The sequence below is a fragment of the Ptiloglossa arizonensis genome, chromosome 1 (genome assembly GCF_051014685.1).
Source record: "Ptiloglossa arizonensis isolate GNS036 chromosome 1, iyPtiAriz1_principal, whole genome shotgun sequence".
Lineage (NCBI taxonomy): Eukaryota > Metazoa > Arthropoda > Insecta > Hymenoptera > Colletidae > Ptiloglossa > Ptiloglossa arizonensis.
This window is the reverse complement of record NC_135048.1, coordinates 22,605,027-22,631,392: the sequence shown is the minus strand read 5'-3', so window position 1 is coordinate 22,631,392 and position 26,366 is coordinate 22,605,027. Positions and strand designations below refer to the sequence as shown.

The window sequence follows — 26,366 nt, the reverse complement described above, 5'->3', positions numbered from 1 at the left end:
CTCTTTTCTTTTTTTTTTTTTCCTTCAAGGCAACAAACGGAAAAGCTATGTTACCGACAATCATAAGTACGCTAGTGTCTATATACAAAGTGATATCGTGCAAACGTTAGTTATCACAATCATCAGTATTATCACAAATTGAACAATACGCGTGTATTGTACACATATAGGAATTGACCTTTTCGCAATAAATAAAAAAAAAGAAAAACATCTTTACGCTCCCGCACGACGTTTCAACGATTGTCCTTGGATTTTCCTTGGACGTGAGTTACCATTAAATTTTAAGAACTGGAATGATAAATATATTCCTCAAAAAAAAAAAAAAAAAAAAAAAACGCTAACAGTATTTACAAGAGCTGAACCATCGAGCTCTCGTGCTGTAGAATATTATTGTATTTACGTTGCATAGACGAGTGTATGTAACTGTACATAGACATATAGTTAGTAGAAATAAATGTTATAAAGAAAAACATTTGCTGCTTTCTTTCTTCGTAACGATACTATACACGTAGATCAGTGTAACCTTCGCTATATTTCGAACATGAATTTATAAAGAGAAACTGCTGCTTTCCTTCTTCGTGTTAACATTATAAATATAGATAAGTGTAACTTCGCTATATTTCGATCAATGGTAATGTAACTCCACGAGTGGTTACGGCGTTAAGTACTTTCGCGCGTTCTTACGTTTTTTAATCGAGTCGGACGAACACGATGGAAACTTTCGATGCCGCCATAAATTCAAAGGGAACTTTGCGCGGATATTAGTTCTACGTTGGCCGCGCGATGGCGTCACGCGCCGAGTGTTTTCAATATGGCCGCCGTGCTGTTCCTCAGAAGCGATTCGGAAGGAATCGATCTCGGTTCGGTAGCGGTGAACACGTCACAGTACCCGTTTCGAAAGTTCTCGCGGAAAAACGTGTGCGTATTATTATTTCGCTGATTATTCGTAAGTGGTGGATTGTGTGTGAGCGAAAGGGAACATCGACCTAGGCGCATCGATTCGGCGAAATGAGCAACGTACCAACAGGTGAGACCGTTGACGCTATTATTACCGTTGCGGTTCTTATTTCTGCAGCAATGTATCCCATATTTTTGACGTGACAGCGTGCTCCATTGAAACGCGTTCCTGGTTCAAGGGAACAGGAAAAATATACGGGGAACAGGATCAATGACACCTAACTCGAGGCGAACGCGTTTTAACCTGTATGCTGATTTTTTTTTACGACCGTTCGCGTTTCAAACGGCTTTTGAAATCGTTCCTTTCGTTCCACTTATCGCTCGAAACTAGGCACGATCGATCCTGCACGATAATCGCGATTACTTCTTATCGTGTTAAATTTCGATAGTCATTTAGGACGACGTGCTTTCGCATTTCATTCGAAATTCTCGTATCAGGTACCGACTTACGTTGCCAGCTTCTGTTTTCCGTTTACGCGAAGCGAAACAAATATTTGCGACGTTATAACGTCGACAATTGTAATTGCGCCACTACACGACCAAGTTTAATGTGTACAGAGTTTGAATCATTGTTGTCCTAACCTCTCCAATTGTACGTACAAATATATCACATAGTTTGCCGGCGTGTTATTCCTGTCTCATGGCTGACGTTAATTACATTAACGTAATTAGAATTTGCTCAGTCTTCGTTTGAGACACACTATTTTTAACGTAACGTTTCGGCGTAAGGGTGTGGTTCGTTTTCGTACAAGTAGTTTAACAACTATTTGTTCAATATGCGGATGTGTTACGGTGATACGTTATAAAGATGATGGAAAATTAGAGCAGAGTGAAGTTTTCGTAACTCGGGAAACATATTCGATCCTCGTGTTAAAATATTTTATAACCTGAAAAAAAATTTTGATCCGTATTGTTTAACGAAATACGTGCGACAGTGTCCGGAACGAAAAATTGCATTTTGTGTGTGGCAAGTGGCTGGAAAAGAACGATTCTAAAATGATGATAGGTAAAGGTCGTCTCCGATATTGGTATGTGTGCTCGTATCGTATACATGCAGTGACATTCGAATCCATGCTTGGCGTCCGTATCATTTTATCGTGAAAATAGATATCCGAGTATTTCGTTGTACACCTGGAAATAGATTACGGCTGTGTTACATATTGCTTCGAGTATTAAAAAAATTACCATATAAAGATACGTTAGTTTTAAACGAGGTTTAAACGAAAAAAACTTAAAAGTCATGGTCCTCGGTCACGCAAAATTGAGATAATTTTATCTCTTTTAATTTGAACTGTACATGTACTTTTTTCTACGATATTTTAAAGCGAATTGACGCGAATACGGTGACGATACGCAAATTGCATAATTTATCGATAGCTAGCTTGAGAAACAAGCCAGTTTATGTAAGTGAAAGAATAATTTTCGTCGCGCGTTATTTCTTTTTATAACGAAAAAAATTAATACCCATTAAAACCCGACAAGAACCGCTGTTTATAATTTTTGTTTTAAGTATTTCTTGAATTTCATGAATATATTTAGCGGCTCGGAGATATAGAGTCGTTCCTGTACAGTGTGTTTTAAAAAGTATGAATATGGAAAGTAGTAATTTCAGCGAAAAGTTAACAAAAAAGAACGTAAATATTATGTTCCTCTTATTACCGGACAGTGCCAAAATTAGCTACTCGAAAGAAACCTAATCTCAATATTTATAAGAAACACATGCTTGTTCGCTTTGAAATCAATTTCCACCAATAAAATAAACAATGTTTACATCTCTTTTGAAGCAATAGGTACACTTCACGGTAAATAACGATTTCATGTTTACCGTGGTGCAACGCGTAGAATCATTAGAAGTTGTACAGTTCCAGAGAATAGATATTAAAGTACTAAAATTACGCCACTACTTCAAGTTACGAGAATACCGCAACTATTTCCGAGCATAAAGTTGTTAACATAAAAGCAACTAGACGAAACGAGACTGGAATTCACCGTCCCCGGTGCGAACAGTTTTTTCCAAGATCAAATATTTAACTTTCGGATATCTTTTGTAAATATTCTAGAAACGAGAAAAAAAAAATACAGCAAACGATTGGAAACTCCCCAAGGAAAGAAAAATTCACGTAACTGAAATTCTCGATTTTGACCAATCCTATTTTTACGGTCCGCGTCAAACAGTTACGAGTCTTCTCGGCTTTTCCTACGGCCACGTGTTTTTTTCTTTCATTCGTTCGGGTCCCCGTTTGCGCGTAACGTCTTCCTGCTTCGTCGACAGTAGCCGTATCATTATTTTCATTGCAAATATTTTCTATCGTCACGAAAGGATCTTTCGCCAATGATTAATAAGGAGGAAGTATCGCCGACGGATTTACCGAAAGAACAACCTGCCGCGGAATCGGTCTGAAAACCGGATACCGATCTTTATAGCTTTAAGTCACGAACGTGATCGTGCACCATTGGCAAAATGACTCATCGGTTATCTCGGTTCGAACCAGTTCGCATAATTTGTACCTAATAGACAATCCCAAAGAGAAAGTCTCAAAAGCTATCCGCGAGTATCGTGTTCACGGAAATCGCGACCCGCGGTCGTTCTGGTTGCAACGTTATATCAACCAGCAAAAAATGGTCGATACAGACATCCGTATTTGGCATCTTGGTCGTCGCAGCAACGTTGCCGAAATTTCTCGCGGAGGCCACTGCGGAGATTTGAAACAATTTGTAACTTACGAGGGACCGTTACGAGGCGATACAAACTTTACAAACAAATAGGTAAATTTATTGTTAATTTTTGGAATTATGTACGAATTCTCTTTTCAAATTTTTGTTTATCGTTTCTTGGGAGGAATAAGAGATATTTATCATCGAATTGAATACATTTTGCAAAATTGCTACAGAAAGACGAAACAAAGTGACTACGATGTAATGCAATTATTTATCGAGCGTATTTTCGAATTTTAGAATCGAAAGTACTTTAGAATTATAATTTCGTGAAATTTGGGTATTTCGACATTTTCAATTCTCCGAAATTAGAATTTAGGTGTGCAGATTTTAGTTTGTAAATATCTTTTCACTTTCGAGGTCAAGTCGTTCGAGTACAGTGTGTCACGTATTACCACGGTTTTAAGAAACAGGACTTTGAAACTTTACCTCGGTCGATACGTATATATTACTCTCAATGTAAACGATTATTCTGTGTTTATGTATAGTGGTTTGACGCCGTACAATGTCATGATTTGTACTCAATCGGTCTTCTTATCTTAGTAAGTATTTTAATCCAATTTAAAATATTCAAGTTCTAAATTATCACGCAAGAAACTACACGTATGCATTATTACAAACTAATCGTTCTCAAGGTATGCTTTCCAATACTTGACAAAAAATTAAACTGTTTATTATTAATCATCGATCGTTACACTCGATCTCAACGTTTATATATTATCACTATTATACGAATACATTATTACCGATTATTTTTACTACAATTTTATTCGTAGACTGTAAATTCATTGTTTCATCTCGCAAACGATATTCGATTTTAAGATTTAATTACGCGTTCAATCCTGCTTACTCATCGCGATCGATCATTTTAATTTGGATTCAATCTATTCTCTTACCGACAAAAACAATACGCTCACGAACGCTTGTTTCGTGACTGTATAATGGAGGTAAGTGAAAGTTAACATTCGCAAGTTCATAATCTACGTTCCATCGTAATTGTTTCAAAGTCTTTATTGAAACCATTGTCAAGAATAATTGTCGGCTCGTATCCACACGAGATCGTCGCGAACAATTCTCCAAAATTTGTCCGGTCGAAGTGCGTGTAATTTGCACGAATTTCCTCCTCGTCCTGTTTGAATCGATATTCGATGAATCCAGTCCGCGTGGTTAATTCTTGCTCGGAGTTTCCGACGATAAGTCGAAGACTGTGGAGTTCACAGTCAGTTTCACGCGGATGCGCAAATATGCCTGCATTCGTTAGACCGTGAACCACCATTTAATTCCAGGTGGTCAAAGTAACGGCGTAGTTTTGACGGCTGACTATAAATATCGTTTGCACAGTTGCGGTTAATATTGTTGATAAGACGATTAATCTTAATACACTTGATAACGTAGACAGTTTTGATTTTTTTTTTTTGCCCTGAATCCAATTAATCGAGCCTCGTATCTTCGTGCGGTCGATAATGTGTCGAAAAAAATAAAAAATTGATAAATTTTTTTAGGAACAAAATTAACAGTGGACGTAAGGAAAAGAACTCGACGGTTCGTTCGTATTATTTGGATCTCTTCGGGAGTGAAATTAATTTAGGTGAATATTTTTGAGAGAAATTAATTCGATTTTTTTCATTTCTTTTAATAATTGTTACGCATCGAATAGTTGGGCAATTAATATACGTTCCGGAAAGTCTGACAATTTATTTTTATAACAATTAATTAGTGAATGAACGATAGAACGAGGAATTATTATTTTCTTTTTTTTTTTTCACTACTGGAAATTAATTAACGACGAAGGAAGCTTGTTCTGCCAGCGACAAATGTACAACTCGGGTTCCGTTTTCAATATCTCGTCTTCCGTCTCCTTTCACATACTAATAAACTAAGCATTCCTTTGTCTGGCTAACATCAGTTTTATTGCTTACATGTATTGGGTGCAATCGGACAATGAATGCAGGATGTGGTTGCAATCGTGGTAGAATTTTAAAAATGAACGATTCTCTTGTGAGGTACACAATGAATCATAAAATTCTACGTACTGTACGTTTGCGATATCATTGAAAATACAGGAAGTTGATAATCTCGCTGATATCGAATTTATTGTTCTAGATGGAAATATTTCGATAAACGTATCACACATCGAAGTTTGCGAAATTGTTCCCATCGATAGATTAATAAATAGTTTCACGATGTGTATTCTTGATTTATTTGAACTTTTCATAGTATATTAGTCCTATCCTTGACGGACAGTTGTCACGTGCGGACATATTGCACTCTCGTTTATCGAGCATGTTCGCCGAACGCCAATGGGCGTTCGCCGCACGCAGGGTACTGATCCACTTATAAGTGTTACATACTATATAGCGTGATAATTGAATTAATGTAAGTAGACTTGTGTGAGTGACTGTAACTCAAAACTGTAAGATTTCTTTTCACGAAGCATAAATTTCCAAGTACACACGTTTCAGCGACTTCCTCTTTACTAACGTGTACATAAAGATTGCATCATATCTCGAGGTTTAAACGTGTTAACGCTTATCCATGGATGGTATGTCAGTTTTTACAACAGGAATTTCAAATTTTATAATTTAATACCCGCCATTTTTAACAAAACGCTAATTATTTCGCGTAGATTACGCATTTTTACCCAATTGTGTTATCTAACATAATTATAGATGGATAAAAGTTACGTGTTAGTCGTCTGGCAGGAAAACAATTATTTTGACAATTTAATTACTTTAATTGGTTAAAAGTGCGATAAAAATAAATATTAATCATTGGAATTTCAAAGCATTGTATACTTTCAAACTTACAACGAAGGGAAGTATCGCAATTGAAACAAATTTTGGAATTTTTTTTACGGAAAAACATAATTTCAGAAACTTTGTTCATGTTTTGACTATTACAAAAAGGGAAACTATATTTAAATTTTAAATATTCTCATCTCAAGGGCTGATACAATTTTTATCAAAATCGATTCATGAATAATGATAGTTACCTCATAATTTTCAATTTTTATACGTATATCATTAGTAACAATTTTTTAAAATATTTATTCTTGAAACACATCTCACTGGATATTTCATGGTATTTTATTCTACTCGTCCGAAATTATCTTCAGCAGTAACTTATACTACCGATAATCTGTCCGTGCACTTAAAGCATTCTTTCCGTGGCCACAGTTGCATAGCTGTTCTTTTTTCTTTATCGCCGGAACTCGTTCAGTATAACATTCTAATTCCTTGAAACGAACAAAAGATTAATATTACACGCGTTAACGTATGGCGTACCGTTAAAGGAAAGTGTTTGTTCGCATAAAATGGATGGTTTCGTAATTTTATTTGCCCCATCCGCGGGAAAAGTGCATCGCTCGCAGGGTGATCCGATATTTTCATAATCGGATACGCACCGTGCGCGTAATGGTTTCTACGTAGAAAATGTTCTTAGACCGGGTTAAGCGAAATTCATGCAGTTCGTTAGAAAATAATCGTATCGAGGTTTAACAAAGTGAAATTTTATACCCGTCGGTGCACTAGCCGCTAGCTTTAGCTGTAAACTGTTAGCTCGGCGAATGCTTAGCACGACACTTTTATCGATCTTTACTTGAACTTGCGGTAGACCCGCCTTGCAATTCTGACATCGCGTGCTTTGAGAGACTTGGAACGCAAGGTGCGCGATCTGATTCACCGCCTCGAGATCTTATAACATGTGGTTGAAAAAATTTCAGCAATGCAGCGAGATTTATCGCAACGAAAGGAATACGGCTGGAGTCGAGCAACAATCGTAAAAGGCTCGGTTTCCAGATGTAAAACTTCATCGAAAGTGTAGAATAAACTTTTCGATTGTTTTTGGAAGGGTTGAATTTAAATTTTCGTTGTCATGGTTTATCAAAACTCGGCTGGAGTCGAGCAACAAACATAAAAGAACTAGTTTCTAGGTCTAAAACTTAATCGAAAGTATAGAATAAACTTTTCTATTATTTTTGGAAGGGTTGAATTTAAATTTTCGTTGTCACGGTCGAAGCTCGACTGGAGTCGAACAACAATCATAACAGAGCTAGTTTCTAGATCTAAAACCTAATCGAAAATATAGAATAAACTTTTCTATTGTTTTTAGAAGGGTTGAATTTAAATTTTCGTTGTCACGGTTTATCGAAGCTCGACTGGAGTCGAGCAACAAACATAAAAGAACTAGTTTCTAGGTCTAAAACTTAATCGAAAATATAGAATAAACTTTTCTATTGATTTTAGAAGGGTTGAATTTAAATTTTCGTTGTCACGGTTTATCAAAACTCGGCTGGAGTCGAGCAACAATCGTAAAAGGCTGGTTTCTAAATGTAAAATTTAATCGAAAGTGTAGAATAAACTTTTCGATCGTTTTTGGGAGGGTTGAATTTAAATTTTCGTTGTAACGGTTCATCGAATGTCACTTTATACCAATTAAGGTAACTTTGTTCTATTTAAGCGTTGAAATTATTGATGTAAATTGTACCAGGTGAAACGTGAAAGTCGATTTACTTGAAATTTGCGAGCCAGTGTCTGCAACGAGTTAATCAAAGGATTGCGAAGTGGCGAAGGAATTTTTAACTCCCACATTTCCCAACGATTGGTCACTTGATCCGTGGTTGATTACGACAACTAGCCGTTAACCTTGAAGTTCCTGTTACCCTGCTAGGCCCGTATTTAGAACTGCATCGAACCAAAAGCCGATGAACCGGTTCTACGTATGTTTCGTCCAATCAAACTTCGGTACGAGATGTGTAGCGATATAGAAAGATGACACTTACCATCGATCTCGATACATTGTTTACATCAACGCGAAGAAAATCTTGTCACATTGTCTGTAAACTGCTAGAAGAAATTTGAAATTCGTTACTCGAATACCATTATTCGAATAAGAAAGTACTCGTGTACTTACCGTGAGAGTACTGGTCAACCCACGTTATTCGAATACTACGAATACTCAAATACACGATCTCGTGAGTACTCGAGTATTCGATCGGTATTCGAATACTCACAACATTCGCCGAATCACTCGAGTGTTCGAGTATTCGAACACAAAAGTACTCGACGAGTATTCCTAGTTAGTTTCATGTACCAAATTTTTCAAACGTCCCTCTAATGTTCCGACACGACTTTCCCAATTATTTATATAAGCATTTCGCTTTCACCTATCGTTAATTATTTCGTGCGATTAAAATAGCGTGGGCAGATGTTGATGCTTCTTTTCCCTCGAACTTTTATATTGAAAGAGGAAACTTAGACCATCGTCGAGGTCAACGAACCATCGAGAATTCCGTTCCGTCATCCTCATCCAACGAAATGCTTCGTAGGCACGGGTGGTTATTCATTCTTTTTTTTTCTTTTTTTTTTTTTTTTTTGTTCTTTCTTCACTCTTAATCCAGTTTTTGCCAGCCATAAATCTCCTTTTCGTCTGCCGTGGAACACGCTTTGAACCATTCGACGGTCACGGTAATATTAAGATCCGTGTGCTCGTGGTATCGCGTTGTACAATCGGGCAAAGATTCTTTTTTTTCATACTCGAATACCGTGCCTCTCGTTTCACCTTCCATTACGAGTCAAAGTCGTACCGCTTTGCGCGATGTTGCGTGACGCGAAAGCAGAAAGAGGAAGTCATTACCAGAGATTTACGAACGCACGGTACCATTTGACGATATTGTTGCCCCCTGAACGCGAAAATCTTGCCAGAAAAACAGACCACGCGATCGCGGAAACGGATCCCTGGTTTTTTGTTCGATTAGTTCGCCAACGAGTCGGTGCGATCGAGCATTCTACGTTGAAAAACACACGAGGTAACCATTTTTGCGTAACTGTGTTCCTTTACGAGAGAATCGATTTCGAGAATGCTCGCGCGCGTGAATCAGCCTCTGATGTATCCACGAGCGGTTGTCGTGTCAACGAATGTAAAGTTAATCGTCGAGAGATGATACTTTTGGATATTAATTATATATTCTGCTTACACGTTAATATTAAATACTTCTCTGTCGATTTTTCTCGAGTTGTCGCTCTGAAAAACACAACGTTCTCTTATTTCACTTTTCAAGCATTCAAGGGCAGCTATTAAAACGTATTTAGAAACTTCTGCTCCAAATTCGATATTTCTCCTCTCATTCCACTTTTCATTATTTTAGTCACTGAGCACAGTTTCACTCGATCGTGGACCCGAGTCAACTCGGGCGCGGCTGGCGAGTGGTTACATCGAATGTCGGTGAAACGCTCGCGTACCCCCAGCGAAGAAACAAGAAAATTTCTGCGCTCGAGATTTACAAACAAATGATATTCACTTTTACCGGGACCGCGTTTCTGCATTGGAAACGATACTCTATAAATACCTTGTAATTCAAAGTAAAAAAAATTTCTATAAATCGGAAATTAACAAATTTGACGGTAGGTGGCGGACAATACTACTTGGCTAATGAAAATTTACAATTTATTAATTAATTATTTTTTGCTAAGTTAAATTCATATACTCCGTAATATTTGTTCCGTCAGAAATCTGAAGATGAGATCGAGAAGTATTTCAAACATAAAATTCGTTTCGTTTATTTTCCATTAATTATTCCACAAGTAAGGAAATTCTTAAAAACGAAAAGCGAGAACTTTCTTCTATATACTCCATAATATTTGTTCTATTAGAAATCTGAAGATGAGATCGAGAAGTGTTTCAAACCTAAAATTCGTTTCGTTTATTTTCCATGAATTATTCCACAAGTAAAAAAATTCGTAAGAATAAAAAGCGAGGACTTTCGGTTCAAGCCGATATTACAATTTATTCAATATTCGACCAAAGAAGAACCGAACAAAATAGAGTAGAGTGGGGACCATAATGGCCCCTTCCCCTTTCACCTTCTTCGCTAAGGTGTAACGAACAACCTTCGTAATTTCTTTCCTTGTTGGATACGTGGCGGTGCGACGCTAGCGCCGCTACCGGTCAGGATCGTAATCTCGGGGAGATCTACCCACCTTAGGAATACGAAGAACGATCGCGCCAGCTGTGATCGTCGTCTGCACGCGGCGATCGGTGCACGTGGTTAGCTAGATCGTTCGTCCCCGAGAATCGTCGCGATTCCTCCTCGATCGTCTCTCTTTCTCTCTCTCTCTCACTCTCTCTCTCTCTCTGCAAAAATCGATTCCCCGTTCGAATCTCTTCTCTCGATATCTCTTCTCTCGATCCATCGCGACGATCGGTAGCTCCGACACGGTTTGTTTATTTACGCGGAGTACCTCCAGAAACCACAAGTATCCTCCGCAAAAGTGAAAAGAGTGTTCTCGACAAAGGGGCCGTTTTCGAGCGAGAGATCCTTGGATCAACGTTCGAGGTCCGCAGTTACTCTCGACTCGGCTGGCGAAGCGTTCGCGCGAGTGGTTTCCACGACGAAACTCGTTTCTACGGGCGCACGAGGAAGAAAGTAGGGTATAAGAACCGGTAAACAAAACAGCAAGACGATTCCTGCGCGATGGGTAACGTTTCCTCGTCAAGCCTGCGACGTCGAAAATAGGATGCTGCGAACGACGATCCGTGAGCGATGAGGTACCATCGGACGAGGATCGGTTAAGATCTGGGGAAAACTTCCGATTGGGAAACATCGAGGGCGTTTTCGATCCGTCGAGTGTCGGTGGAGCTGGTGACTCGTACGAAACATCGATTCGTAGCATGAAAACCGACATGCCGGACGTTCAACAGGGCAAGGATAACGTGGAGGATCGATTGGCCTCGTTGAAACAGAGCTCGAGGTCGCGAGTGTGCCAGGAACACGGCGAGGAGGATTGTCCGAGCGAGAACGAGCACGAGTTCGAGTCCCTGGAATACGAGGAGGACGTTTATTATTCGAATCTGACAGCGACGCCGAGCTTCGACGACATCGACGAGCTAAGCGACGACGCGGACGAGATCGTCGTTCATTGTTGGCGCGACTCGAACGGCGAGATCGACGAGATCGTCGTGGACGACGCGAATCTATCCGTGGAGACGCAGTTCTTCACGCCGGACGACGAGGACGCCGAGACCAGCCACGGTCGTAAAAAAAAGAGATCCGTACGCGTGATATTCCAGGACTTCTCCAAGCCTTACCTGGCCAGGATCAGCAACAGCCAGAATTACAAGAAATTCCTCGAATTGGTAAAAGGTGCACAATGTAATACGGGGATACGGGAAAGTCCGGTCCTACTTTCGATTTCGATTACGTTTATAGCAGTACAAGTTACTCGTACTGAGAAGGAAAATTATTATAAATTTAGTTCGAACGAGCATCGTTCGATGTGAACGATCTTTAAATTTTGGTTCTCTGTGCAATGAGTATATTTATTAGGTTGTTCGGAAAGTCGTTAAGTTTCTTTTTTTTTTTTTATGAAAATGAAACACGATTTTTTTAGAGTGTATAAACATTTTATTAAATTGTATATTCTTCGAAACGAAATGACTTTTAGAATAATTTAATATATATCGGTCTATGGAAACTATGGATTGTACCTGGATTTATATATAAGTAGTTGTGCAGTATACGTAAATATTTGCAATATTTGGATGACTAATATGAAAAATAATATCAATCCTCCATTCTAGATTCATAGTGTGTATTAATGTAGTTGTACAAGATCATTTTTTTGCGCACCGAAGAGAATTCAGATTTGGGATCGAAACTTTCGTACGAAACGAATTGTGCTTGTTCGGATTATACTTATCGTATTTTATTATTTCACAATGGATAAATCGTTGCGCTACTTAACCAATTGAGAGTCACTAACGAGAGTAAGAATCTCTAGCGAACACCGCATTGAGAGTAAGTAGATATTGTACGTGCTCGAGAGTTACTTTTGAGAATCGAAACTTTGTAAACTTTTCATCGATAAATTTACAGACGTGCACAGAAAGCCCCGCAATGAGCGGTACAATTCGAAAGGAAGTGATTCTAAAATGTAGAAAAGAATTTTTTTACATCGCTTGATTCTCGAGAGAATTCATTTTGTATCTGATAAAAATTAATTGTTCGCGTTAATGGAAACATTCCTTGAATCTTTAGTCGCTTCGAGTGTTTTATTATAAAACGTTTTCGACTCGGCTCTTCCAGTCGATTCTTTGTATAATTGTTGCACATTCGCGCGTATGGTTCGCTGTATTTTCGAGAACGAAGTCACGCAGAGAAAAAATTTTATCTCGCATTTTCGACTCACTCTTGCACGTAGAACCAGATTTATCTCGGTTGTGCTGTACTTCGGGGACAATCAGAGGTACATAATTGCGATACTTATAAAGAAGTACTTATTTAGATGGTGTTTAGATAAACGACGGTCACGCGATTCATTTGCATCCGACGTTTCCACCTGGCTGAAATTTTTATTTAAATTAACTTCCTCCCTCAGATTTATTGCCCCAGTGCTGTTTCGCATGTTATCACGAACCTTTTGTTTGAGAGTAGAGCTGTGATTACTGCTCGAAGTTTTCTGTATTCGAATAGTAAGTTAGTGGGATTCAAATATTCGGTAAATATAATTCAAATACCTCGATATCAAGTATTTGGATATTCCAGGTATGTGAGCAGATTCTGTGATTCGACAAATAGTCTCAGGCTTAATGCAAGTATGAACGTACTTTCTTATTTGAATGATAATATTCAAATAAGAAATAATATGATATACGAATACTACTCAAATATTCGAAAACAATGACATTTGAATACTCGTGTATTCGAGTCATGGTATTCGAATATTCGAATATATATAAAATGTTCGAATATTCGAAGTGTATTCGTAATATTCGAATACCTATAAAATGTTCGAATACTCGAAGTGTATTCGTAATATTCGAATACATATAAAATGTTCGAATATTCGAAGTGTATTCGTAATATTGGAATATATATAAAATGTTCGAATATTCGAAGTGTATTCGTAATATTCGAATACATATAAAATGTACGAATATTCGAAGTGTATTCGTAATATTCGAATACATATAAAATGTTCGAATATTCGAAGTGTATTCGTAATATTCGAATACCTATAGAATGTTCGAATACTCGAAGTGTATTCGTAATATTCGAATACATATAAAATATTCGAATACTCGAAGTGTATTCGTAATATTCGAATACCTATAGAATGTTCGAATACCTATAGAATGTTCGAATACTCGAAGTGTATTCGTAATATTCGAATACCTATAGAATGTTCAAATACTCGAAGTGTATTCGTAATATTCGAATACCTATAGAATGTTCGAATACTCGAAGTGTATTCGTAATATTCGAATACCTATAGAATGTTCAAATACTCGAAGTGTATTCGTAATATTCGAATACCTATAAAAGGTTCGAATATTCGAATACATATAAAATGTACGAATATTCGAATTGTATTCGTAATATTCGAATACATATAAAATGTTCGAATATTCGAAGTGTATTCGTAATATTCGAATACATATAAAATATTCGAATACTCGAAGTGTATTCGTAATATTCGAATACATATAGAATGTTCGAATAGCTTCAAAGATTTTCTGAAAGATAAAGTAATAGTTTTGTGGCGATGGAGTTGAATCATCGTTTCTCGCATTGTCAGACATTCTTCAGCGAATCGCGAATTGAACCCGGCATACAAAGAACCATAAGTAGGGCGGCGTTGCGAAATATGAAAGTGAGAACTGTATCAGTGTTCTACGGTGTCGCTTTTACCAAATAGCGGTGCGCAACGATACTCGGAAGCTACATTATACAGGGTGTCCCGTGACATACCGGTCAATTTTTTTCCAGCACGCTTGGCAGGTCATTTTGAACTAACATTTCATATGTACTATGTCTCTATTTATATCCAGTATCGACATTAGCGTTGATTAGTCTGCGTCTGGCGAGTCAGCTATTCATAGAGTAGACTGCTTATAGACTGCGACAGCATGGTTGCACACGTTCAACTTCAACTACAATCTTTATTTTGTTGCAAAATAAATTTAACGTTCCTATGAACATCGATAACGCCTGTTACGTTGCATATAATTGCGAACATTCTAAATTAGAAGATCAAATCGTTCGTAAACAATAAAAAGTGGATAAAACTGACACGACTAAGTGAGCATTCGATAGTTTCACGTCGTAAATGTTGCATTCGTATTATTTGGTATTAGATATCGTACGAAAAAGTAAATATATTTAATGCAGACTGTATTTCTTAAATACGGTTAAATATTCATATCGGTCGTGGAAGAAAACTTTCGATAATTACAAGAAGGATAAGCCGTAACGACCGTTTACAATCGTTAAATAATTACGAGAAACGAGCAATTTTAGATATCGAACTTGTACGATGTTGCAACATAAATTATGGATGAAACCGATGTGAAAATTAACGTTACAAAATTTATGGTATCTGCTCGAAAGTTTCCAATTAAACGCTCGAGCAATTAACGCATCTCGTGCGGTGAACGCCCATGGGCGTTCAGCGAGTGTACTTAACAAACGGGACCGCGTGATTTCCGCACGTGGCGCGCGTTGAACGTACGAGTCTCGATCTCGAAAGTGGTGCAGCATCGTAGATCGACTCGTCACTTTTCTTTTTTTTTTTTTTTTCGTCTACGTCGTGTTCTTTGGATCGTATATGAACTCTCGATCGTTCAAACGTTTATCGTTGAAAGTTTTCGTCGAATTTAAATTCCTTTGCACGCCCTCGATCGAAATGTTCTTAATGTTCGCAAGTCCGTCACGCTTCACTGAATTCGTGAAAGTTTCCGCTGTCGGTAAATTAGCGATATCCAGGATATTCATACGTTTAGACGGGGATGAGAGGCCAGCGGATGAAACTTTGTTCTTAATCGTTCGTAAGAGAAAGAAGCAGATGCAGTTAACCGCATACCGTAGTTCCTTCTTTTACATTTAGACAGCTACGTTGTACGATGATATACGTGGTATACAAGTGTTCGTGTAAATATTCCAGACAAAGATTTCGTCTTGACGAACGGTGGTTCCGGCTTTATTTTACGAATGTTGTGCCCTCTCTTACTTTCACTTCGCATGCATTTTTCCTTTTTGCAAAAGAGAAAGAAGTTCGAATCTTAGAATTCGAAAGATTTATTTTCCTTACGAATTAGTAATTTTAATTCGAAAATACAGGAAACGAGGTTCGTACTCGCTTACAGGAACTGGAAATGCACCTGTGAAGTGCACTTACCTTGCAGACTTAAGTAAAACATTTTAGAGTTCGTGAAAAGATAAATTTTTAACAATTGTGTGCTTTTAATATTACGTGTATTACAACGTAATAATGTAACGATCTTTTTATTCCGTTTTATTTTATTTTTAATAATTGTATTTTTTTCAGTAGTAGATATTGCACAAAGGATATGAAAAAAATATTTCTGTATCGAGTGTAACTTTTCAGAGGTAATAGAAGAAAGTGTCACTTTCTAAAATGGCTTTCTATTTTCGTTGTTCGCGCAAAATGTGGAGTATTTCCTAATGAAATTATTTGTATTACAGCGCGATGGTTTTTAATTAGAAAATTTTACTTTACAAGTTTTCAAATGTTATTTTCCAAACAAAAAAGTATTCGAACTATTCACTCCTTTCTTCTTTTTTTCTTTACTAAAATTGAAAACTTATTTTTAGTACAGCCATTTATGAAGAAATGCCAGCTGCTTCTAAAACGAGTTTCATTATAACCAATAATCGATAGAATCTTCTAACGCCTGGATATTTTTCATCTTTTCTTTTTAAAGTGATCATGGTTTTATACAAAAACAAACTCTGATATTATAATAAGATTCTCGTATTTTCAGTGGCGAGCGAATGATTTATATAGAAATAAAAATTATTACTTTTACGACCACAAGAACTCCATAAAATTAGTTGAAAATAACGAATAACTGAAGCGAGGAATTATTGCGTGCTGTACGTTTAAAATCCGAATTAAACTGATATAAATTTTATTAGATACAGGCGTTGACATTGCTATTGTTTATTAGTTTATAAAACTTGTAAACTGTTCATGATATCACTGATTTTCCAAGTAAAAATAGATAAAAAACTACTTCATGATCGTATAAACTGGTCAAGATTATGTAGATTTAACATTTTTGCTAATATAAAATATACTTACTTAAAAAGAGCAATATGAAATAAATCATCCACCGTAGAGTAAATGCACGGATGACGACCGTGCAAAGTACAATCCGTTTCAGAAAAATTCGGTTTTTATACCAGAAACATTAATATTCATCGTTATTTCATTTTACGTCGGAAAACGATCATACTGGCGTAAAATAATAAAAATTGGAAAGAACTCGTATAAAAAGATATCGGTTCCTGTGATCTGAGCTGGTAGCCATGACTAAATGTAATACGATCGAGAAAACGACAATGATCTCTCTCCGTCAGTTCGTAACGATCTATCGTAATTCTATCGAAATGGCTTGCGTAATTTCCAGGCCACATATCGTCGATAAACCTGCAAGTTTTTCCATTATGTTTACAGAACTTCCAGTTTCGCGTGAGTAATGATAAACTCGGTGAAGCGACAGCGATAGTGAAAGAATCATTGATAAATAATAAATCGAACCGGTTTGATTTTTCATTACGGTGTAATAAGTTGTTTTATCGTTTGATCAAACTTATTGAACAGTATTGTTCAATAAGTTTTATCGAGTATGCAGCATTACGTTGACCAGTACTGTTCAAGAAATTTTATTGAGTATGTAGTATTACATTGAACAGTACTGTTCAAGAAATTTTATTGAGTATGCAGTATTACTTTGAACAGTACTGTTCAAGAAATTTTATTGAGTAGGCAGTATTACATTGAACAGTACTGTTCAATATGTTTTATCGAGTATACAGTATTACATTGAATAGTACTGTTCAAGAAATTTTATTGAGTATGCAGTATTACATTGAACAGTACTGTTCAAGAAATTTTATTGAGTAGGCAGTATTACATTGAACAATACTGTTCAATAAGTTTTATTGAGTATGCAGTATTACATTGAATAGTACTGTTCAAGAAATTTTATTGAGTAGGCAGTATTACATTGAACAGTACTGTTCAAGAAATTTTATTGAGTAGGCAGTATTACATTGAACAGTACTACTCAAGAAATTTGATTGAGTATGCAGTATTACATTGAACAGTACTGTTCAAGAAATTTTATTGAGTAGGCAGTATTACATTGAACAATACTGTTCAATAAGTTTTATTGAGTATGCAGTATTACATTGAACAATACTGTTCAAGAAATTTTATTGAGTAAGCAGTATTACATTGAACAATACTGTTCAATAAGTTTTATTGAGTATGCAGTATTACATTGAACAATACTGTTCAAGAAATTTTATTGAGTATGCAGTATTACATTGAACAGTACTGTTCAAGAAATTTTATTGAGTAGGCAGTATTACATTGAACAGTACTGTTCAATAAGTTTCATCAAACGACACAATCTTATTGAGTAACCTAGTACTATACTGTTCAATAAAATTTATCGAACGACACAACTTATTGAACAACCTACTACATCTTGTTGAATTTTTTCTTTTATCTATCGTATATACAATTATACATGTACATATATCGAGGAGCAAGTCCCAATGAATAAATAAATAGCATAAATGAAATTTTCCAGCTGTCCACGTTTCTTTTACTCGTTGCATCACATTTTTCTTAATCATTGTTTCTCCTCTGCAATGCATCGTATTTTTACAATTCTATTTCCGCGTTATTCGATTTTGAAACGAATTAATACACTAAAACAAGAATTTAATTCGCTTTGAATCGTATCTCGTCGTCTCGATCGATTCCGTTCGAAGTACGAATCGAATTTCTGTCCCGTTGCGGGTGTGCGTGTGTATTTTTTTTCTTCTAAGTCATTTCTTACCTTGCAGGAGAAGATGCACTTCACTCGTCGGGGTATATCTCGCCATCGTCGGATACCGTCGTGAACGAGTTGCAAGGACTTACTTTGGAGGAACAAGATCGCCAGAAAGCCGAATGGAGCGCGGAACTGGCCAAAGTACGTACAAAAGTGCTTTATCTTTCCGCTGAAAACACCAGACAGCTGAAATCATGAAATATGACTTTTCCCGTAACTCCGTGATTTGTATCCGCCTTCGCGGCCAGACAAGTACGAGGTTTCCGCTTTTCGAGTAACAAGTTCCTCAGACAAGATTTACTTTGCGAACAATTTTTTATCGCGAGGAACAATGTGCATTGAAGTTCTGTATTTCTATGTTTCTATATTCACTTTCGACAAGAACGATCCCTATGGAAATTATTTTTCATTGCGAAGAATTGTTTCATTTGACCTCGTATTTCAGTTGGTTTTATCTAAAAAGTGCTTCTTAGATATTGATCCTCAAGACCCTCAAATGCAACAAAAATTCAAAAACTTCCTTTTTTCTCGCGTTTGCTCTTTTTGTTCGTTTACTCTACCTAAAATTCATATTCCACAATTAATGTGACCATGGTACAAGATGTTGTCCTTACATTTTAAATACTGTTTTACATCCGAACGATGGATGTATCTTTTACACCTACAAATATATTTTCAAACGCTGTGAATCAATCGTCCAGCATTAACGAGCGCGTATCGAGCAATATAATTGCCCAGAATTCCAATCCTCGGGTTAAATTCGCGTTAAGATCGTAAGAACGTCGCTTGAATTTCGATGAAGTTGAAGAATCCACGTGTCGCAGGTGGAAGAAGAGATACAGACCCTGAGGCACGTGCTGGCGAATAAGATCAGAGTCTCTCAGGAGCTGAAGAGGAAACTGGGCATCAGCATGTGGAAGGAGATCACCGACGACATGAATCAGGGGTTGAAAAACGTTAAGGAGAGCCAAGTGTACGTTTTTACCCGGCCATCGAAAGCACGCACTTCTATCTATCTATCTGTCTGTCTATCCATCTATCTATCGATCGATCTTTCACCCTCATTTTGCACGAACGGAGTCTCTGTACGGTGTCACCGGTGCTTTCACGAACAGAATTTTCAGCATCGATTCCCCGCGAGCTCGTCGAACGAGAACTTTACGTCGCGTTAACTCGTCTAGCGTCGAACGAGCCAATTGTTCTCATTAATTAACGATCTAACGAGCCGTTTCCAATTTCTGTTCGCGACACACCGTTCACGCGCCGAGGCTCCGTGTATAGTTACGAATGCCACGCGCGAATAATCGAGCGGTTAGAACTACAGTTGGAAAAGCTTCTTGCCGCTACAGAGACATCGAGGTTGCTAGTTTCCTCGCCGGTCTATAATCAATTTACTTTTACGACCGAGCGTTCCCATTTTCTCTGTAACGTAAGTAGACGTTGCTAAGACGTTGCTAGCCGAACATTTCGCAGAACCCTTTTGATTTCTTTTTGTATTTTTCTTCCGGACCTCGGACGAGAATCGTTCTAGCGACAACGAGCGTCGTTGTACGAAACAACGTGCCGAGGTCGTTGAAAATTCGCGAAACGGAACGCGTGCACAGAACACGTCCTCCACGTTCATCGTTTTCGTTATAAGAACGGGTATGGTGACGGTTACCGATCCCCTCCGTATCCCATTTCGTTTATTTTCTGCTACTTTTGCCCTTCAGACACGTAGAACACTTTTCTTTGACTTTCGGTTGGGTTCTCATTCAGTTATCAGAACGTCGGGGAGAAACTCGGTCAGTTCACCAAGGCAGTCTCCGAGAACACTTTGTAAGTACATAAACAATACCGTTATCCGTTGGATCCAACATTTCCTCCGTAAACGATTAACGATCGTTGATCGGACGAAACCCCGCACGCGAAGTTTTCTCACGGCGGATCGCACAGAGTGAAATTTTGGATCGTGTGGCTTTCACCGCGTCCATGGTTTCTCGTTTGCTCGAATTATCTCGTTAACATCGACGTTGCTTGTGCCGATAACACGCTGTAAAAATACGCGCGCGTCGGCGAACGCCGACGATCGCCGAGGCGATTAGTCGCCACCGATAGAAAACCGATACAAATCGATCACGAGGCGCGATAACACGCATTTCGTGTGAGCCGCTTGCGCAAAGTAATCGTAGAAACGTAAGCTTTACGTAATACCCACTGAACGCGCCGGATGCTGTAATTAATCCGTTAGGGTAGTGATGGGACTGATACGATTACGCGTTAATGGTGTTAAGTAACCCGATACCAACCGGCTGCTTAATAGGAAGTTTTGTAAGGTATCGAACTCTCAAAGCACTTGGTATTAAACACTTTGATAGATCGTTTTCCCGTATACGTGACCGGTCGGCCGATAGTTACCGGCCGGTGTCGCGTAGACGTGACTTTGCTCCCGCGATCCATCAACGCGGTTGTCCTAGTTCGTTTCGACTCGTGATTAATCCGTTGCGCTCGGTACAGCGTACATATGACTATTTTTTAACAATTTTGGACGTTATAGATGCTCTTGATCGATCTCGAGAAATATTTCACAGTATTTTTCTTTTTCTAAGCCCAGCTGTAGCTATATTCGTACTTTTATTCGGATTGGTAGAATTTAATTTGAAAATCAGGTGCTAGAAGCTTCTTTGGTAAGTTAACGTTTTTTTTTGTTAAAAAGAGGTTTTTTCAGTGTTTATATGTAAATAAATCCGACAAGTTCGAAGAAGCTATTATCGATAATGAAAAATTTGACAAAGAGACGCTTCCTATTGGTGCTCCGGATTGGAAGTAATTTTTTAATTTTCGAACGATTCGACTCGACGCGATATTCGACGTCGATGGTATCGATATGGAATCAGTCCCATCACCGCGCGAGGGTTTCAGCTTGCGAGTAAATGCATGGTGCGGTATCATCGGCTTTAAGTCATTCTCGAGTACTAAAGCGAACCATCAGCGACCACGGACCCTTCGCTCGGACGGGACAGGTTCCGCGTAAAAATAAATGTTCATCGTTTCCTTCTCACGTAGATTCCAGAAGACAGAGTCCGTGTTCAAGACCACGGCTGAGAAGACGACCAGCATCCTCGGCGGTTTTGGAAGCGGACTGTCCATGAAGCTGGGCCAAATGCGTAATTCCGATAGTTTTCGTTCGTTGGAGGAACGAGTCGGATCTGCTTACGAAAACATGAAGGTAGTTACCTTATAATTTAGGTTGGACCGACAACGGAGCGAGGTTTCGTTTAAAGTTGCACAGTGGACGTTCCCGGAATACGTGTCGCGAGAAATAATTGATCGATAACTCGAAGGCACGAGCAAAGAAAGGGTTGGTTTCCTTACGCGGAAAGATTATTTTCGATACCACCGGGTTTTACACCGAAAGAAGAAACCAGTGAAAGAGAGTCTTATGATTTCTCGTATCTCCGTTTAACAAGTACTTCGTACGGTGCTTTCATAGAGATTCGGTGCGCGTGGTTTTGAATGCTCCGCCGACTAAACTAAAGCAGCTTACTATGCAGGGTGTCCCGCAAGGTAGTCGAGAAACTTTTCTACGATATTCACCAGGTCTATAGACATGGTATAAGGTAAACCAGACATTCAGACAGGTTCAATGAAACTTTCTACACCGTGAATAAGGGGTCTAGAGCTTCTTTACTATTTTCGTGTCACGTCCAGCGTTATCGATTCAGTATCAAGTAAGATTGCAGCGCTTTCAGCGGTAAAAATTAAAACAAATTATATTTTCAGGAAAATTAAAACAAATAGTTTCAGAAATTACTCCACGCTTTATCTAAACGAACAGCCATAGAAAATGTTCTAACAATAAGTTCCGATCATTCTCACAGCTTGGTGCGAGAACAGGTGGAACTTGAAACATTATAGAGGTGTGAAGACAAATGGAACATGGACTACTTTATTATCAGATTACATGAAATTTGGAACATTCTCTAAGTTACAGCTACCCTGAGATCATACTGAAACTTTTCCAAGTCCGTTTACTCTTTGATATTGCTCAAGTGTCTTACAAATAACAATTTGAAATTTAATGTTCCTTTCTTTGTCTTATGATTTAAGATCGTATACAAGGAGAGCAAGTAAAAGCAAAGTTCATGTTCCAAACATTGAATTTATTGAAATATATCGATTACATATCATTGCATTTTGTACGAATATTCAGAGTTCCATGTAGTCTTAACAAATTTGTCAGAATGTAAGTTTGCTTTATATTTCAAGAAACTGTTCTAAATTCGTAGCCAATTATCTCGGTACTACCCGCGACGAAGAATTACTGTACGTCGCGAGTATTACCGATTACCAGGTCTCACCACGTGGAGGTTGCTGCGAGTGGAGACCCAGAGGGACATAGATGGAATCGAAGTTCCATCGATCTCCCTCGACACGCAATACAAACGAAATTACTAAACCGAGGAGATGGAAGGAATCAAAGTTCCTTCGATCTCCTGGTTTAGTTCTGCCGAGCAATTACATTCATGGAGAAAATGAGACAAAATTGGGAAAGACGCGACGCGAACCGTGTAGTTGGTCCTACTAGGTCGGTCCCGTTTCCTCTCAGTGGGCCCGATTGAAGAGGAAATGCGCGACCCCTCCACTCCCCTAGAGGAGTGCCCCGTTTCTCTCAACTTCGCGTCAGGAGCACACGCTAAGCGTGGACCTGACTCACGAAGATTGACAAAGAGAGGGTCTTATCCTGGAATAAGTGGCTCTCACAGGGGAGGTGTGAAGACACCTACCCCTATGTTCACAGCATGTTCTCTCTGGAAGCGGGCGCACCAGAAGAGGCGGCAACTGACCGTTCGGACCAGCTACACGGCCGGTCACTTGCTTATGCAACAAGCAGAGGTGACCGGACTGTGAAACGTGGAAGCGAGCAAAAATAAGCTAAAGACTGGATAATTGCTCGGCAGAGTATAAATGTTCGTACATATTGGCCTTAAAACTAACTTAGTCTAAACTTAAAGCTAACGATCCCGCGGGGAATGCGACGAAGCTGTCCTCTTCGTTCTTCACTCTTCGTTCTTCGTTTTCTGATATGTTGAGCTAAGCTAGCCAAATTACATTTGTAATTAATATTAAACAAGTCGAGATACGATCGAAAAATTAACACAGTATATGTAAGTTAATGGTTAATTACATTCGAGCGGTAACAGAAAAAATAAACATGGAAAAACAAGTACAAATTAGAATCAAAGAATAGGTACAGATATGTCGGAACAAAAAGAAATAAATGAAGTAAACAGAAAAAAAAATTTGAGAATGGCGGTCAGTATTGGTTACCAAGAAGTAAAGTGGTCAACGTGTATCCGTGGTTGTCCAGATGTACTGCATGGAGAGGTCCGTCCGCCTCGGAAGTTCCCAAGGGAATGAAACTTTCGACAACCGGCGGATCTATTTATACCCCCCTAGAAGGTCACTTCGATGGCCTTTGTTCGATCTAACCAAATACTTCAACAAACTGGTGGCTTGTAAGCCATTATTCGTACTAAGATATTGTTGATAATTATTAAAACTATAGTCCGATTACGTTTGGTAATAATTATGATAAATATAAATCAAAATATTGCGAAATCTGTGAAGACCAACGATTCCAATGAATCTTTATTTCAAACCGCGATTGTTATTAATGTTTACGCACGTTTCGAATGTTAATGTTACAACACGCATCTTGTCTACGCGCTACAGATTATTAGTTAGCTTGCAAAAGTAAATTTTGAATTTAAAACACGAATAATAATAATAATAATAATAATAATCGATTATCAGGTACATCGATTTAACGGTCGTTGAATATTTGTAATTTACACGATACGCTCGGAAGTTACATTTCTTACATAAAATGGTCGCCTTGCCGGACACCCTGTGTACATTAGTGGTTTTTTTTATTTAACATCACGCTAAAAAATCGTTTATTACTTTCAGACAAAAGTCGTGCCTTCAAGATCCAGTTCGATGCAGAGCTTCAACGACGTTCTTCGAGAATCCGAGTCCGCGAGACGTGCATCCGCGGCACCAGCAGCAACCAGCCCGACCATTCCCGAAGACAAGCTCCTCTCTTAGAGCTGGCTCTTGAATCCACATCGATTTCTGCCTCTTCTCTGCGTAACATGCTGACGCGTCGGTCTTGCGATGCCAGTGTATCGCTCTATGCTACTACTATCACTTTCTACTGCATTGCTATAATCAGGGCTAAGCGATATTCGTGTACAATCGATTGTATATTAAAATCGGCCGGGATAAAAGAGTCACGGGGACACGCTTCGAGGTTCGGCTTCGCGAGACTCGGTTCGTCGTGCTCTGCGGCACGACTTTAAACGAATCCGTGTCGTCGAATGTTAGCTCGTGGGACATCGGATGCTGTTAAAATTGAATTATAACGCAATATTAGCTTCTCTCTATCTTCGTGTATCGCAGCGGGTTCGTTAATACGACGTTGTTCGTAGCATTTTGTTTATCGAGCTGATCTTTCGAATTGTCGTCGAACGTCTCGGACAACGCAGGAGAATCATTTTCCTCGACTTCGTTCAGCCGAGTCTCTTTCATTTTTTCCGTTCACTCCAGAGGTGCAGGATTCTCCGTTAGGTTCACGTTTCGCGCAGAGTTAACGATAATTTTTGGTGTTTTTTCTTTTTTTTTTTTCGCGTACGTTTCGTTTCGTTGACATCGAGAAAAGAAATTGCATTCTCAATCGGAGTGTCATGTTACCCAAGAAGATGGCGATTAATCCTTTATTTTATCGAACTTATTTGCACTATAGCAATTTTTATAACGCATGATAATATATCGTTGATACGTACCTTAATGTTTTTGCGTTGCAACCTGTTTTCGCACCATGAATTCATGAAAGTAGGCGCACGCTTTTCATAGATACTTACTGGTGGCGTTTTTCTCTCGAACAGTTCCCTCTAGGAATATCGATATCCCATGTCAAAACGCGATACCTCCACATATTTCTATAAAACTCTCTCGGTATTCTTCGATAAGACTCGTGCTTCGACAATACTATCCGTTCTGTGTGATACAAGAGCATCGATTTCTATCCCGATTCCTTTAATGATAATTTGCATCCGTGCGAGAATATTTTTAGAGACGTTGGAATTCATTTACACGGGCGGTCGGTGTTGATCGATCCTCGTTCTCAATTTGGTAATGTTCATTCGTGTGTTGATAGAGTTGCGTTAGAAATCGTTAAAAGGATTGCTGCACTCGTGCGATTGTTGACGAATTGGTTCGGAAGCGTTAACAGCCTTATCGGCGGCGACTAATTCAATTGTTTAACTTCACGTTGTTCCACGGTGATTAAGTTTCTTCATTGACAAACCGTGGTGTAAAATTGAGAAACGTTTATCCGCGCGATGTTCGTAAAGAGGATGAGTGTAACTTTATTTTAAATATTGAAATTTACGATAAACCCCGCGTTCTGATCGCGAATCGACCAAAAAAAAAAAAAATGATGAAAAAAAGAAAAAGAAAGAAAGAAGAAAAAGCGAGAAATATTTTTTCCTGAGCTCTGTAAACGAAATTAACGTGGCACGGATGCTCGGTGACTGGGAGCGCGGTTACTTTTCGTAATGTTTAAGACACTACACGAACACACGTATAAACACACGAATCTCTGGTATATATTTATCTTACAAGCTGTGTACACGTCGCGACCAAGCGTTTAAGAAGCTATGTGTCACTCAAACTCGACTTAACTCCTAGAAAATGTGTCGATCCTGCGCTCATAATCGTCATCGACGACCTGCTACACAATCTACATGTTCATATTGGTGAATAAATTATTTTAAGAAATGTCA

At 38.4% G+C, this 26,366-nt stretch overlaps 3 protein-coding genes across 5 annotated transcripts in view; 2 read left to right on the top strand and 1 right to left on the bottom strand.

Moving 5' to 3' along the window:
- The window catches only part of LOC143151594 (uncharacterized), a 188,655-nt gene that overhangs the window by 19,277 nt on the left and 143,012 nt on the right, over positions 1 to 26,366 (bottom strand). The gene's annotated exons all lie outside the window — the stretch shown is intronic.
- On the top strand, positions 815 to 26,366 carry LOC143155026 (tumor protein D54). 3 transcript variants are annotated; one of them, XM_076327246.1, is made up of 6 exons: positions 815 to 1,027; positions 18,551 to 18,678; positions 19,362 to 19,510; positions 20,296 to 20,355; positions 21,583 to 21,745; positions 24,490 to 26,366. In XM_076327246.1, exons 1-6 carry the CDS (start codon positions 1,009 to 1,011, stop codon positions 24,625 to 24,627), a joined length of 657 nt encoding a protein of 218 aa, XP_076183361.1. In that variant the 5' UTR covers positions 815 to 1,008; the 3' UTR covers positions 24,628 to 26,366. The 3 variants fall into 3 exon arrangements, with proteins under 3 accessions (XP_076183361.1, XP_076183380.1, XP_076183371.1); XM_076327256.1 differs by lacking the exon at positions 815 to 1,027 and adding an exon at positions 1,668 to 1,963; XM_076327265.1 differs by lacking the exon at positions 20,296 to 20,355 and having other exon boundaries at positions 820 to 1,027.
- LOC143153902 (uncharacterized) lies at positions 11,353 to 11,949 on the top strand. Its single transcript, XM_076325543.1, has one exon. It carries the CDS (start codon positions 11,353 to 11,355, stop codon positions 11,947 to 11,949), a length of 597 nt encoding a protein of 198 aa, XP_076181658.1.